This window comes from Mycteria americana, chromosome 5 (genome assembly GCF_035582795.1).
Source record: "Mycteria americana isolate JAX WOST 10 ecotype Jacksonville Zoo and Gardens chromosome 5, USCA_MyAme_1.0, whole genome shotgun sequence".
NCBI classification, from domain to species: Eukaryota; Metazoa; Chordata; class Aves; order Ciconiiformes; family Ciconiidae; genus Mycteria; species Mycteria americana.
In genome coordinates, this window is record NC_134369.1 from 5,657,694 (window position 1) to 5,672,500 (window position 14,807).

Here is a 14,807-nt window from a genome sequence, read left to right on the forward strand (position 1 = left end):
CACCGGTTTCCCCTCCCTCCTCCGGTTCCCCCCTCTCCGTGCTCCGCCTCTGCGGGCACTGCGCATGCATGGGCCGGCCGCCGAGCCCCTGACTCACCCCCCCTGTTCTCCCATCCGCTCCCGGGAGGCATCTCCCGCCGCGGGCGAGGAGGAGAGAAAAGGCGGCCACCATGAATCGTTTGGGGAAGAAAGCGAATGAGACCCTCATCGAGATGGCTCTGTCTGCGGATGGTAGGAGACGACGGGGAGGGTGAGGGGGGGGGAGAATCGCTGCTTTGTTCCGCTTCCCCCCACCCCTCCCGGTGAGGAGGGTGCTGCGGGGCCGGGCGCGGCCGGGGCTTCCTTCCCCGTGGTGACTCAGAGGCCGTGGAAGCGTCGCGGGTGGAAGGCAGCGGAGCGCCCCGGCAGCGGACGCGAGCCTGACGGTAGTGGGGTGTTGGGGGGGTCCGGTTCCGCCCCGGGCCTCTGCAGGCAGGCGTCTGGGAGATGGGGTGGGTCCCGGATGAGTCCTGACACCTCCTGAGTCTGTCTTTTATCCTCCGGCTTCCACTGAAAAGAGCAAACAACGAACACATTTGCATGAGCTTGAGTGTAGTTTGATTAAGTCTTTATTAACCCCAAATAAACCTTGAAAAAAATGGTTCCTACCTCAGCAGGCTGCTCAGAACCAAGACTAGAGGTAGCCCTTCATTTTTCTTTTTAAACACACTTCAAACGCAAAGCTTGCTTTTGCCGAACTGCAAACTTTTAGCCTTTCACCAGCTGGGCTGAGGCCGAGATGAGCTGCTGTCTGCCCGTAGCTGAGATTGTCATGCCAGGAAGGTTGAGAGCAGCCCAGGTCACCCCGCTGGGAGGGTGGGAGCAGCCCCTCTCCTGCCTCGCTCCATCCCAGGTGCGCCGGAGCCCGCTCAGCTTTGTGTGAGGCCTCCGCACCAGTTGCGGTGCAGGCAGTGGGTTTGTGTTGGGGCCTTGCTTTTTTGCAATAGCCAGGTTACAGTTTCCTCTTCATGTCAGTACATAATGTAATTAATGATAATGAATAAATGTGGTAATAGTATGATTTCTTAAAATAACATGGTGGAAATGCTAAGGGTGTGTTTATCAGTACCTCACCTGGCAACATGAATCAAGAGTAGGATAGTATGTTGATCTTTTCAGAAAGATTCTAAGATATTTAAAAACAAAAGAAAAACACTGACCCCAAAAAATGTCTTTATGGGGATCATGCTTTGCCATCAGTCCTAGAAATGAAGATCTTAAAGCAGGAATGAACCACTAAGAGCTTTGCGGTTGGCTGCTTGGGTTGTATGTTTTCCCTCACAGCTTGACTACACTGTCTCTTTTAGGAAAACATATAAAGCCATTTTAAACACCTTGGGCACTAGTGTAAACCCATGATTTTCAAAATATTTGACAGTCTTGTTTCAGAGAGATATGACAGCAGATAATGACTGAAAATTATCCGAAAGAAGCTGTTTACAGCGACAGCAAGGAGCGGTGTCCAACTGTGGTGAGGCAGGTGTCCACAGCAAGTGTCAGACAAACGTTTGCCCTCTCTGTGAAGGCCCGGTGGAGCTGGCAGACTTGCTCAGGAACCGAAGCAGATGGGTGTTACAGCCTCTTGGCCAGCAAAGCATTTCCAGAGTCTTGTGGGGAGGCCTGAGTCATTGCCTGTCCCGCTGCCTGTGGGTAATGAAAAGTGCTTAGGACTGAGCTGCTCTAACCAGTGGTTGTTCTTCTGAAGTAGCTTGAGACTAAAAAATATTTACAAAACATGCAATAACCATTTAGGGAATGATGTTGGAAGCTAGGTTTGTAAACTTCATTCTGCAGCATTCAGTTTTCCCATGAGTGTCTTGTGGGGTTTTTTTAGTCATAAACATTGAATATAAGGAGATTTGAAGGGTTTCAGTGAACGAGGGTGATTTAGTAGGATTTACCATACAGTAGCACATAACTGTCCATACAAAAGCTTGCACCAGTTCAATTCTTTTTTTAAATCAAACACTTTTCTAAAACAGAAACAAATTGAATATGGGATAAAGGGAGTAGACTTTTTAAAGTTTATGTTAATTTGTTGTCCAAAAATCTCTCAAGGATAAAAAAACCCAAATCTTCCTTAAATTGTGGTTTAGAAAAGTTATCAGTATGCATATATTGCCACTGGGACTTCTCATAGATTGAAACATCTGCTTTGTGCTTTTAAGGAACAGATAGCCTCTTAAGGAGGCTCCAAGCCATAGATGTCTGATATGCACAAGCAGGGGCAGTGTGAGTCAATAGGAATAAGGCAGAAGAAAAAACATCTGCCACTTATTTGTCTTAAAGGTGCGTTCATATTTGGATAGTACATGTGTATTTAATTCTGGTTTACTACTGCATTTCATTAAACTCGAGTGCTGAGGAACAGGTTGTGGGGGTGAAAAACTACTTACCAGCAGCAGCAGGTTTAGCTTGCAGAGTTTGTGTTCAGAGACCGTGCACCAAAACTTCTATCTTGAAGGAAGCTTTCTGGCTTCCTGTTGAATTACACCCGCATGATGTATGCACACAAAAACTTCCATTTTTGTGTGCATGATTTTGCTTTCTGCTGGAAGATGTGTGGCATTTACCTCAAATATTAAAAACTAAGAAAAGTGAGCTTGCAAAATCAGAGTCTAAATATCAGAGGAAGAAAACCACAGTATGTTGTTAGCACAGACATAAAGAAATATTCCTATCTTTCAGCATTTTTTTTCATTTCATTAACATGAAATGTTAATGCTACAGTAGCTGTGCTGTGGGATATATCCCCAAGACTATGGATCTCTGGAAACTCATAATTGGCTCCATGCCATGATTTGAAATATGCTGTCTTTATATGCATGGTTCTTTTTGCAAAACTTCTAGGAGACTGGTTTGAACTTGAAATGCTCGAAGACTGATCTAAATTCAAACAGTTACTTAGGTTGGTTGTCACCTTGCTCGTGTTCCCTCTGGAAAAGACAACAAAACATCGGGAAAAGCTGATGACGTGACTTGCGAACAGCGCTTGTGCCAGTGTGTCGGCTTCTCATAACGCCTCACCATCCAGGACCAAATGCTGCTGTTGGTTAATAGAATGATACTTCACTTATTTAGTCAGAATTATTATGATTCATACTAGTAACATAAAATACAGGCCTCTGTTCAAAACTACATCTGTCTCTCTTTGCTGGAGCAATGTATGTAGTAATTTCTGATCTATTTGTGGAAGCGCTGAATGGGATATCATGTTCCCACGAGGCTGAAGCAGAGGGTTTGTTAATGTGAAAGCTTTTTTTAAAGATTATTCCTAGGTAATAAAATAAAAGCTCAGAGAAATTTAGACATACTTCAGAATATAAAAGGCAGGGGAGAAAATACTCTCTTAGACCAACCAACGAGTAGTTCCTGAGTGGAATTTCTTTACTGGCAGCGATGCGTCACTGTGGGGGCACAGTGTAAATACAGGTTGGTTATCAGAAGGTAAATGTTCTTTTAACGGAAAACTCCAGTTTGTAGTAGGAAAGCCTGCTTTTGGGAACTGATCCCAACAACTTGCCTAATATCACCTTATATATATATATTTTTTAATACACGCTGTGGTGCTTTTAATGGGAAAATGAAAATGTTAAGCCTATTCCACCACAGGTGTTAAATATGGATTTTTTCCAGAGATTGTGTCAGTTTAAAAAAAAAATGAAGAAAATTACCTTCGGACTGGTGACTGAGACTTATAACACTTTTCTTTTAGATGAGGATCCTGTGTATGAGGTTAAAGTCACTTTTATACCTTCTGTCTGCAGCCCGGTGAGTAGCAAAGTGGAGCAGCTCCTAAGGAGGGACTAAGAGTCTCTCACGTGCCTTCTTAACCCAGTGGCAATTATGTGGGAAGTTTAGGCCATACTTTGGAGAGCTGGGAAATACAGCTGAATTCCCTCAGGTAAAGAACTGAGTGACTGTCCTGACCATAGCAGGTGAATGCTTTTTAGCCTCTATTTAAAAAAGGGGTCTGCAGCTTCACCATTTTGCTGAGAAAATGAAAGAAAATGCTCTGCAGCTGTTTCTCCCTTGCAGGGGTTCCTGGAGGAGGGCTTGGTTACAGCTGTGGGCAGAGGTTCTGGGCTGGGAATGCCAAATAAATGCTAAGGAGGCAACTGAAACCTTACTGCAGTGGAAGGCAGAGAGATGTTCTCTCAGTGTTTCCCTCCCAGGTAGTTTCCAGCTAAGGTACCGTCTGGTGTGGTGTCCTATTCTGAGGTGTTTATAGGACTAATGGAAAGGCAGGTTTCCAGTGCATAGGGGTTTGACTTTTTTTTTTCTTTTTAATATAAATTTGGCTTTACATCTGAGTAAAATTCAAAATTTTGAAAGTATAATTGCAGCTGGAAAGTTTCCCGCCTTTGCTGCTGGTCAGTGAAATTGTGCCCTAAGTATGGTGTTGCACCCTGGAGGGGATTTTGTAAGGAATTCTTCCCAACTTACAAATGAAATTCGAAGTTTCTTTGCTTTTCAAGCTTTTATTTAACAGGTGCATTAGCAGCATGTGTTGAGAACTGAGAGCTGTGTTGAAATGGGAGTTTTTGCACTCTGGAAAAGTCTCTACAGAAATGAGATAACTATCACAAAATGGAAGGGCACTTTAACATCTATGTACAAATGATTAATAATTGCTATGATGCAAGGAAAAACTAGGATAAGATATAAGGGTGCTACTGAAAATGTGCTTTTAAAATTAGGCTGAGAACTGTTAGCACATATTTTATAAAAAAACAAAAACAAACAAACAAAAAAAAACCCAAAAACCAAAAAAAACCCCCAAAACAGAAAACCAAACACCATTGTCTTCATATTTAGTATCTGTAAACTTATTAACGAGTTGCATATACACATGGAGGAGAAGTACAGTCACCTAATATAAACATGTAATTAAGAAGGTAAAGGTAATGTAAAAATGTAGCGAGAGTTGCTGTGTCAGATGTGTAAAAATGTGGTGAGAGTTGCTGTGTCAGATGTTAAGTGGCAAGATAATAATGCAGTGAACTTTTCCACTAGATTTTTATTGTTTGTTATCTGGGGGTGGAACTGAAGAGCAGTGTAGTTGCCAGGTTGTGCTTCATTACCTAGCAGAAATCTCATTGTATTTGATACAGTCACGTGCGCATGTGTATAAATGCACGAAGGGGAAAGAAGATCCTTGTGTTGTATTGCTAGGGATAGTTCTTGTAATTACAACATAGCTGACACCTCAAAAACCTTCCATAACTATCTGCAGAAAGCTGAATAATATGTCAGGAATTATTTATAGATTAAAAATTGGGGGAGTGGGCCTTGGTTACTTGGATTATACTATAGAGATGTGTGTTTTTCTTTGAAGGGCCTCCTGCAAGAACCTACAGCTGTTAAACCTGTGCTGTTTACTGCTTTAGCCTGTCGCGTGCCAAGAAAAGGCGTGCTAGCAGGCTAGTTGGCTACTGCTGATAAAAAGGCACAGAATAAGGCAGGACGCCTGAACCAATGCTGGAAACTTCACGTCTTGTGCAACTGTGCTGACGTGCATTGCAAGCACTAATTACCTCTCTCAATGTAACATAATGCAATTCTTAACTCGCCTGTCTGGGTAGACTAAGGGATGTAACATGAAAATCTATGTGTCAATATAGTTCCTCAGAACAGCTGAGAGAATACATTGATTCCATATCTGCAATACTCATATTGCAGTAATCCAATAACGGCTTCTGAAACTATTTCTGTCTATTCAGAATACATCGACATGTACATTTGGACCACTCCTTTCACACCGGTTCAAGGCAGAACTAGCATGTATTCTCACACACTGTAGGCCAGCCTTCAGTCTCTCTCTTTAGACTGTTTTCATCATTCGTTTCTGCTAATGTAGGGTTTCTGCTTTAGTTGTAACTGGTCCCCAAGAGGGGAGGAGAGAAGTTGTTTTAGGTCCTCTTTGCACAGTTGTAATCTGGAATTTTCAGTAGATGCTATAGATTAAAGTGTTATGGGATTTACTACTTTTTTTTTTTGCATTTGTAGTATTTATCAGTAACAGATCTGTCTGTTACAGATCTGACCATTAAGAATAAATTAAGACTAGACCAACGTTTTATGTTACTTGTGTTAAAAGACTTCATTCTAGGCTACTGTTTCAAATCAGGCTTTTTTTTCCAGTGCACGTGGATCACTCATTTACACGTAACAATATAATATAAGCACCTCATTATTTCATCTTGTTAGTTTGTCTGGGTCTTCTGGTACAGTCAGAACCATTCTCCACTGGTTTTCAGTGAGGACCAGTAGAGTTAGTGAAGTTCCAAATGCTGTTTTTTAGGAAGTGAGAATATCTTTGGGTGAAGTGCAGTCTTATAACTTGGAAATCCCAAGTGATCTCCTTGTCTTTCTTAGCAGGCTCCTAAGGGTAAATGTGGAATTTGAGGCCTCTGGCAAGATAGCAGAACCCCAGCAAGCCCTGTGGGTAGGGCTTGTGATGCAGATGGCTGGCCTTTAATTTTCTGCACTAGCCCTAAATTAGAAAGGGCTCTGTGGTTTGTTATTCAAAGAGGTTTTCTTAACTATCAGGTAGGAAATCAGAGAGCCTATGTTTGCACAACTTAAAGTGTGCTAGAAATATACCATGCTAACGAGTAATGACTGGCAGACGTGGTTTTGAGGCCATTGGCAAGTTGGATGCCTTTGCGTGCTACAGTCGTGTTAATCGAGTGGGGTTTACATAAAAGACTCTAAGTGATGGCAGCCATGGTCCATTGCCCTGCTCATTTTCTTGATTGATAAGAAGTCAGTATATGACTTCCAGAGTTATTCAGTCATCTTTAAAGTAATTTGGATGGAAAATATTAAGTCTTGCAAACTCATACTTCAGCAAAAAAAAATTTTGATGGGATTTGTTTATAAAAAGTCGTTCTATACTGGCATATTTTTATGTTGTTTAATATAAGAAAATTAAATACTTGTCCTGGTGAATACAGTAGCAAAATTCTCAATGACACATTTTGTTGGAAGCATAACCAAAATAGTATTGAGCTAGGTAGAGCACAAGGACCAGAAGGAACAAAAAATTGCAGATGAACTTGGCCATCTGAAATGAAACATCCAGGTAGCATGAAACTGAGGAATACTGCCAGAGGACAGTAAATTCGAGGTGTAGTTTTTTATACATTGCTTTTTACTTTCTTAATAAATGTACAAGTCATATATGTTCCTAGTTTATGCTAAACTTATCCCCACCCTTTTCACTATTTCCCTATTGTTAGTTCCCTGTTTGTGTATCGCTCTTCTCTTATAGTATCTATGGAAGATGTCTCGTACAAGGATGGGAATGTGCTGTGTGTCCATAGAATGAATAGTACATTAGGCCCTCCAATACCGTTGAAAACTTGTGTATTGCAGTTGCCGAAAGATATCGGAGATTGTGTTGCTTCAGGGTTACATCAGTGATTTCAGTGGAAGCTGGAGAAATGCATTAATGAATAATAATGTAAGATTTTTAAGTGTGCCTCTGGGAATGCTAGGAAAGCAAGTCTATACCTAACACTTTTTGAAGTGCCTGTAATTCCCTTGGGCTGTGATGCAAAGCAATACCCCCATTCCCCTTTCTTCATCTTTTCTTGGAGATGTGAGTGCACCTGGCACTTTCACATATGTGCAGGGCCATTGCCCAAGCTGTTTGTCTGCCTCTGCAGTCAAATAGCGCTGATGAAATCTGGCCCTGCACATATAAATAGTCTAAGTGCAAACAAGCACAGCCATAGTGTTTCATGAGTTGGTGGGACTTCTGCAGTCTGGTATTTTACCACTCTGCTCTTCTGAGGTTTATTTGCCATCCTATTCCCCTTACTAACATGCATCTAAATGCTACACAATTTAAAAATACCTGACTTTATCCAGCTATCACTGGTCTGGGCTTTCTTTTTTCAGTTACATTTGAACCTCTTAATCAGTTTACATGTGTCATTCTGCAAAATGATGATACCTGAAAGGTGTTAAGTGCTAACTTCAGTGCTCACAGCATGCTTTAAGTCTTGTCTATGCTGGTACATACAATATGGTAATGGTTAATGCCTTAACCATGTTAAATGCCATTCAAGTTCTGTGTTACAACACTATGCTTGTGGTTTTTTGCTAAAAACAGATTTACACAACTTTTTCTTTTTCTTCCTTTTTTTTTAACCCAGTGCCTGTTAATCAAAAGGGACGTTTTATGGTTCTTTAAAAGGAAGGCAGCTGAGGGTAAACCTCAGTTCTGATTTAAAATACCCTTTTACTGTACTAGAGACTAGAACTGAGGACTTCATGTCTTTTCCAAATGCTAAATGAGATTTTCTTATTGTTAGGAACAGATTTCTTTTCTGCATATTTATGCCTATATAAAATACTGATGTTTTTTTCTTTTACTTTCTATGTGTTGATAAATACCTGTTCTCTGGAATTACTGCGTTAATAATAAAACACATGCTCAAAATTAATATGTTTGTGAAGCAGAGTATACTTGAATGCAATTTTTTTTTTTAAGGGAATAATAAATTTCTTTTAAAATGTTCCAAATAATTTTTCCTGGCTTTACTGAGAATTTAATGTTTTCATTGTTAAGGAACAGTTTTAAATTTTTAGGAGCGGCTCTGAGTGTGCATAAACCACCACCTCAAATGTACTTTTGAGATGGAATCTTTGGTTCAGCAGTGCAGTTGTTACTCTTCAGATGATGCCAGGTGAAGTAATAACACTTATTTTACTTGCTTAGGAGCCAGCATACTAGGTGGGTCCTCAGTTCCCCTAGGCAACTCAGTCATCCAGCTCTGGGAGGATACGGTCAATATACACATAAATTTAGTTGTTAAATCATTTTAAAGCCATGTTTTTCTTAGATATGGAAGCACTTAAAATAGTCATTATGAGGCTAACTTGGAAAGAGTGACCTTATTCTGGAGAGATCTTTGTTCAGTATGCATTTTTGTTAGTGACTCAGTGCTGAATTAGACTCCTTATCAAAGATGGAAATTGGTCAGAGTAGATCCACTACAGCAGGAATTCCATGGTGATCTTTTGGGAGCAAAGGACGCAGTACTGTAAATAGCGCATTGATTTAGTGATAGGTAATCATGTTTTAAACTGAATTCTCTTTTGTCAGGCAGGCCACGTTATTGAGTAATGGCAGGGCTTTATTAAGATGGTAACTTCAAGACATCTAGAAATAAAAATTTCTTGCATTGCTTTGCATTGGTAAGAATGCTCTTGCAATGCTTTTGTGTTGGTAAGAATGAATAGTAGGAAGTTTCTTCATAGTACAAAGTAGCTACCTCATAACAACTGCGTTGTAAGTTTGGAGGTTTTTTTTCTGTTTTACCTGGACTATCAAAAACTTGCTCTAGGGATATGTATGTATGTGTGTGTAAACTGATATGCTGAAGGCATCAGACATGTGCAGGACAGTACGACAGGTCTGAAAGTTGTTTTTACCTGCTTGGTTTTGTTGACTGAAAAGGATGCTGTTACTGTGTCTAAGAAAATTGTGGAAATAAATGGAAGCAGTATTTTGGAAACAATGCTGAAAGTAATAGTAGTACCAGTAGTAATACCGTCTTACTGCCAAACAATAAACAGTTTGTCAGCACCTGCCTGAGAATCCTGGCTCTGACTTTGCCTTTGGAATAGCTCTCTCAGAGGTCTTAGGTGTGCAAGTGCAGATGATTTCCTAGTTTTAGTAGTAAAATGAAAATTTTCATCCCTAAAACTGTCTATTCAGCTTCTGCTTGGCTTTAGAAGCACCTAATATGTTAACAACTTTACTGGTAGAAAGACAGCTACCAAGAGCTCTGCTTGGTGCAGATGAATCGTGGTGGTAGAAGTTGACAGAAGGGATAATTTAAATGCCTTCTCTTGCTCTGTTTTCTGACGCAGAGTTGCTCTGAGCTCTGCCAGACTGCAGCATCTACACGCCAGCTGCTCTGTGCCCAGCTATACCTTGAGTGCAGCATCATTGCCCAAGCTTTTTTTTTCTTCACATCTGCCAGCAGATCCCAGCTTACCTAAGGATGCTGAAGTGACATAGATCATCATCTTCCGGGGAAATTGCTGGTTAGGTCCTGTTAAAGATGCTAGAGCATCCCAGGCTGTGCCTGTGCTAGTAATCAAAAAAGCCGGGGATTTTTCATTGGCCTAGAGGACAAGTAGCACAGTCTGGCCACGTCCATATGGCTAAACTCCCTTCTTCCCCAAGCAGGGCAGACTTCTCCAAAGACCAGAACTTGGCCTGTGATGTCCTCTAGAGTGTGTTTCTGCTCTGTCGGGGAGAGCGCTAGAAGCCAAAAACTGTTCCACCAAGTGCACTAATAATTGAGTGAGCAGTCCTATGGTTGAGCCAGTGTCCTGGACCTTTTATTTTCCTAGTCTGGGCACAACCGTTGTGACCAGGATGTGGCCTGTGACGGGTTGCACTTCTCCTAGAGAACGTGCAACTTATTTTTGGTGCAGAGGGATACATGGCTAGTCCTGTGGCGTCACTGAGCCGTGCTGCTTACCTTGCCCCAGCTATCAGAAAATAGGGGGCTACAGGAGACCTTGATTTACAACAGCATCCTTACTTTTTTGCGACAGCACTGAGTACACTTATTTGTGTTTTATGAGGTTTTATAAATGAAATTAAACAGCACTGGTCAAAATAAACAGAATTTATTTTGAGCTGCTTGTTTTCTTGCAGGTGACTTTATTTTTTAATTTTATAAAGCCTATATTACCACTGTAGTCATCAAAGAGAATTTTCCACTTTCTGTCATACAGTCGTATAAAGGGTAGGTGGGTCATGCATGTGGTCTCCCATCCATGTATCTGATTTTAAATACGTGACGGCCAGTCACACTTGCATAGCTTGCGTGCCAGTTCTGTAAGTTGCAGCTACAGTAGCGTCTTAGGAAATCTGTGAGCATGTTGGCATCTAGACCACTAAGGGTTTTTGTCTTTCGTCATGGAATGAATAGGAAGGTTTTGAAGGACAACTTTTTGATTCCTGAAATACTAATCATATTAAACCACTTCTTTTAACCAGTAGGTCCAGATGTGGAATTAAATTCCTTCTGTTTTTTCCTAAAATGTCAGCTTTGCCATGTAGAAAAAGAAACTGATTCAGGCACTGTGAACAAAGTTAAACTATTTTAGAATGACTAATCATTTCATTACACAATAAGCCATTTTTCATGCTTGTTGCAGAAATTGTACGACTGCACTAATAAAAGTACCTTTTTTGTGTGGTTAACTACTTATATTTTAAAAGGCAAAATCAGTCCTGATTATGTTCTCCAGTCTTCAGTTCTGAATGTTGATTTCTGTGAGCTGTTTTGGATTACTGTTGATCTGATCATCTGGGACTGTAATTGAAATAGAAATGGTCTGTAATTCTTAGGGGTGGCATGCCAAAAGTTTCTAAGTAGGTTGCCCTGCAGTAGGGTGTAGTTTGGGACAGCATATGTTAATACTGCAAAATTATGGGCCACATGAAGCTCATTTATTTCCAATAATGTGCAAACTCCCAAGACACACGTGTTTAAGGAGTTAGAAGTAGCTGTGTGCAGAACTGTAAGGCTGTTGGAGACGATGCTTACATTGGGAAGGAGCTATTTCTTTCAGATGGGATATGTGCATGCCCACGAAAGGCCAATGATATGAATAAATATTAAAGTTACATATGTTTGAAACAATTTTAATGGGTTCTGATAGTCATAGTGTGGTACTGGGATTAATTTTGAACAAAAAATTTGCAAGGAGTGACTGCAATTTGTACAAACGAATTTTGTATTGAAGGGCCACTTATGTTTAGTAGGTGTCCTCATTTGTTCTTTTTGATGTGCAGGCGTGTCTAGATCTCTTTACATACAGTAGAGCATGTAGTGTCCATCTTTAGATATGAAGTTGTAATTTCTCAAAGAATTTTAAACACGTTTTCTTGGCTAGCAGAAACTATTATTGTCCCCCCTGCTGCTGATACGGGAAAGTGGCATCCTTGTTTGTGTTGCTGAACAAGGTGCCTGGACAAAAAGGTGAATGTCGATGTTTCAAGAGGAACCTGCTCCGTGCTTTCTGTCTAGGCCAGAGTCTCTTGTTTCTAGGGCTTGTTCTTTTGTTTGGATATAGTGGCCGTATTGTAAAGGATAGAGGAGAATTATTAAACGGGTTCATGTTAAAAGTGGGTTTTACTTCTGGTTCTTACTGAAGTGTTTTTTCCTTTTAAAGATGACTTTGCGATTCTCACCAAGTTCAAGCCGTCGTGGTCAGAAGGTATTGTACTAACCGGCATTACGCCTTCCTCCCTTTTGTGTGTGTCCTCTGTCTTTTTTTTTTTTTTTTCTTTCTTTCTGCTGAGAGTCTCTTGGAAATCAGACTTAATTTTATATGAGTCACTGATATCACATATGAGCCAAGCTTTTTGAAATGTGATTTACAAGTCCATTTTTAGCTATCTGTGGGCAGCTCTCTTGGTTAAGAATTAATTGGGCATCTCCATTCCTGGTGCTTGTTTGAATTCTGGGTTGCGGCTCCTTTATACCGTTCTACGTGACTTGGACATGCATTTCTTATACTGCTTAGGAACCCGTTTATGTGTTTTTCAAGGAGTGAACGTATTAAGTGTGTTGTACTTCTCAGATAATACATGTTTTGCATTCTCTTTTTGCCTTCTTATGTGCTGCACTAGGGTTATTCAGTTTTATTCCCCTGGCTCAGAGATACCAAGAGGATTTCCTTTCACAAGTGGCATAAGTAATCAGCTATGGTACTGGGAGAGCATTTAAAATGTAGAACTCTGAATCGTGCTTGTTCCTGGGGTTAAACTTTCACAACTACAGAAAGGATAAGCCAGAAGAAACAAACACCAAGGCTGTTGTTGCAGTCCGTGGAATTGGTTCCCGTCCTCTCAGCAGCATAGGCAAATTGAACGCTACTGCTCCAGGGACAAGGTGCCAGGCTGCTCCTGCCGTGGAGGGTTGTGTGACCAGATGTTTGGGCTTTCTGCCCCTGGGCTTGCTACCTTTGGCCAAAGCTGCAGCAGCCACCTGCTTCCGAGGGCTGTAGGCAGAGCAGGCAGCAGAGCGTGATGGTGATGATCCCTTTCTTTCATCAGGCCTGCTGTCCTGGGCAGCTGCCAAGTTTGCCTATGCTTAGAGCCAGCCCTGTCTGAAGGTAGACCCTCTGCTTAGGAATATTCTTGCAGGAGCAGTTTCTCAAGTAAGTTAATCTGAATATTTTGATAGCTGTTTTTTGAGTCAAGACTTCTCTGTTCTTATTATAATAGTCTCCCATTATATGCCATTTGCTTCTCGTACATGTTGAACGCTTGTGCTGTGTTGGAAGGTGACGTGAATTCAGTTCTGTGCTGAAGCTGCTCCTGTAAACCTCTTCTGTGTTTGGTGGTCTGTCTTACAGCGTAGTCCCTGTGGCGTTTATGGTATGTTTGGGTAGGCAGAATGATCCCAAATTATTGACTTCCACGTTAACTTTTTAGAGAGGGCTTGACACTGGTTTCCCCACTTGTATCACCATATGTGGGCATCTTTCTACAGGTACATGAATAAAACTTAAGTGTTCAAATTATATCAACTAATACAGATTTTGCAGGCACAGTTTGCTTTAGCAAAATAGCATGCAATGACTTTGAATGTCTTAGCATTCAGGAACTTCATTATATGTTATATACCATTATATACTATTGCCCAGTTTCTCATCGCATCATATGCAGTTATAAATTAGAGACCATTTTCTGTAAATGAACTTAGACACAGCTTGAGAGCATTTTGTTTCCTTTCATTTTTTTCTTCTGTCTAAGTAGCTGCTTATAGATTTTAGAAAAAACAGTTTGTATCCTGCCCGGATGCAATTTTGACATAAAATATTTGCAGGTTACAAAAAAAAGAGTAGGTCTGTCTTATTGGTAGGACTAATCTAGCCATAGTTGTCTGACAGTGGTCCAGTCTAAGCTGTGCTAGTCAATCTGTCCAGCCTAAGCTATACCCATCAATACTTCCTTGCTGTTTGATGAAGAAAGGAGTATGATGAATCCTTTTTTTTTTTTTTTTTTTTTTTTTTTCAGAAGAAAGAGGCAGCTTTATTAGATGCCTGCTTTAGATTGTGACAAGCTGTTCTCAGAACTGCTTATCCTTTTCCATTGGTGGTGGAGCTATTTAGTTGCCTGATTTAGGAGACTGGTCTGTCTGTCTAATCAGCAGAGAGATGGTTGTTTACAAAAACTTCTTGGAGCAGGAGCCTAGCTTATGGGCTCTGAATTGCTCTTCAAAGGGAATTGTTGACAGAGTAGGTTCAGAGCCACAAACCCAGCAAATGTCTCAGTATGGTTTAGGGGTCTGAAGATATTTCATGTGACTTTTTTTCCCTATAATGTTAACGTTTAAGTAACAGTGTCCTTGGTGGACTGAATATATTTGCGGGAAAGTCATGTCGGAGTTCAATACTGTTGTTAAAATGAAGGGGGTTTTGGTTTTTTATTTAAACAAGAAGAAGCTTGGTATTACTATTCTTGATCCTGTCATCATATCTCCATGATGTGGTCATCTGTAATCTTGAGGTTATGCACCATTAATCCCGTAGCAACAAAAAAAAAAAATTGATTTCTAGCAAGCAACCCCAGAGATAATTGAACTTTCATAACTGAGGCAGCAAAGCTCCAGGTATGAGACACTCATAGACAGTCACCTATCAGACATTTGAGACAAGAAATAATTTTATCTCATCAAATACATGATGCTGACAGATTTTTGTTTGTCACATTTAAAAAT

General features: G+C 40.7%; 1 protein-coding gene across 8 annotated transcripts in view; it reads left to right on the forward strand.

Annotated features, from left to right (window-relative positions):
* Window positions 1–59: 59 nt before the first annotated feature.
* ANO5 (anoctamin 5) overlaps window positions 60–14,807 on the forward strand; it is a 373,671-nt gene continuing 358,923 nt past the window's right edge. For 4 of the 8 annotated variants that reach the window (XR_012775839.1, XM_075502020.1, XM_075502022.1 and 1 more), the window contains exons 1-2: window positions 60–231; window positions 12,253–12,297. Coding sequence is in view for 7 of the 8 variants with exons in the window: in XM_075502020.1 (XP_075358135.1) it covers window positions 171–231; window positions 12,253–12,297 (106 nt within the window). In the remaining variant the exon portion in view is untranslated. The remainder of the gene's footprint in view (window positions 232–12,252; window positions 12,298–14,807) is intronic. The other 4 variants (XM_075502021.1, XM_075502023.1, XM_075502025.1 and 1 more) reach the window with 3 other exon arrangements.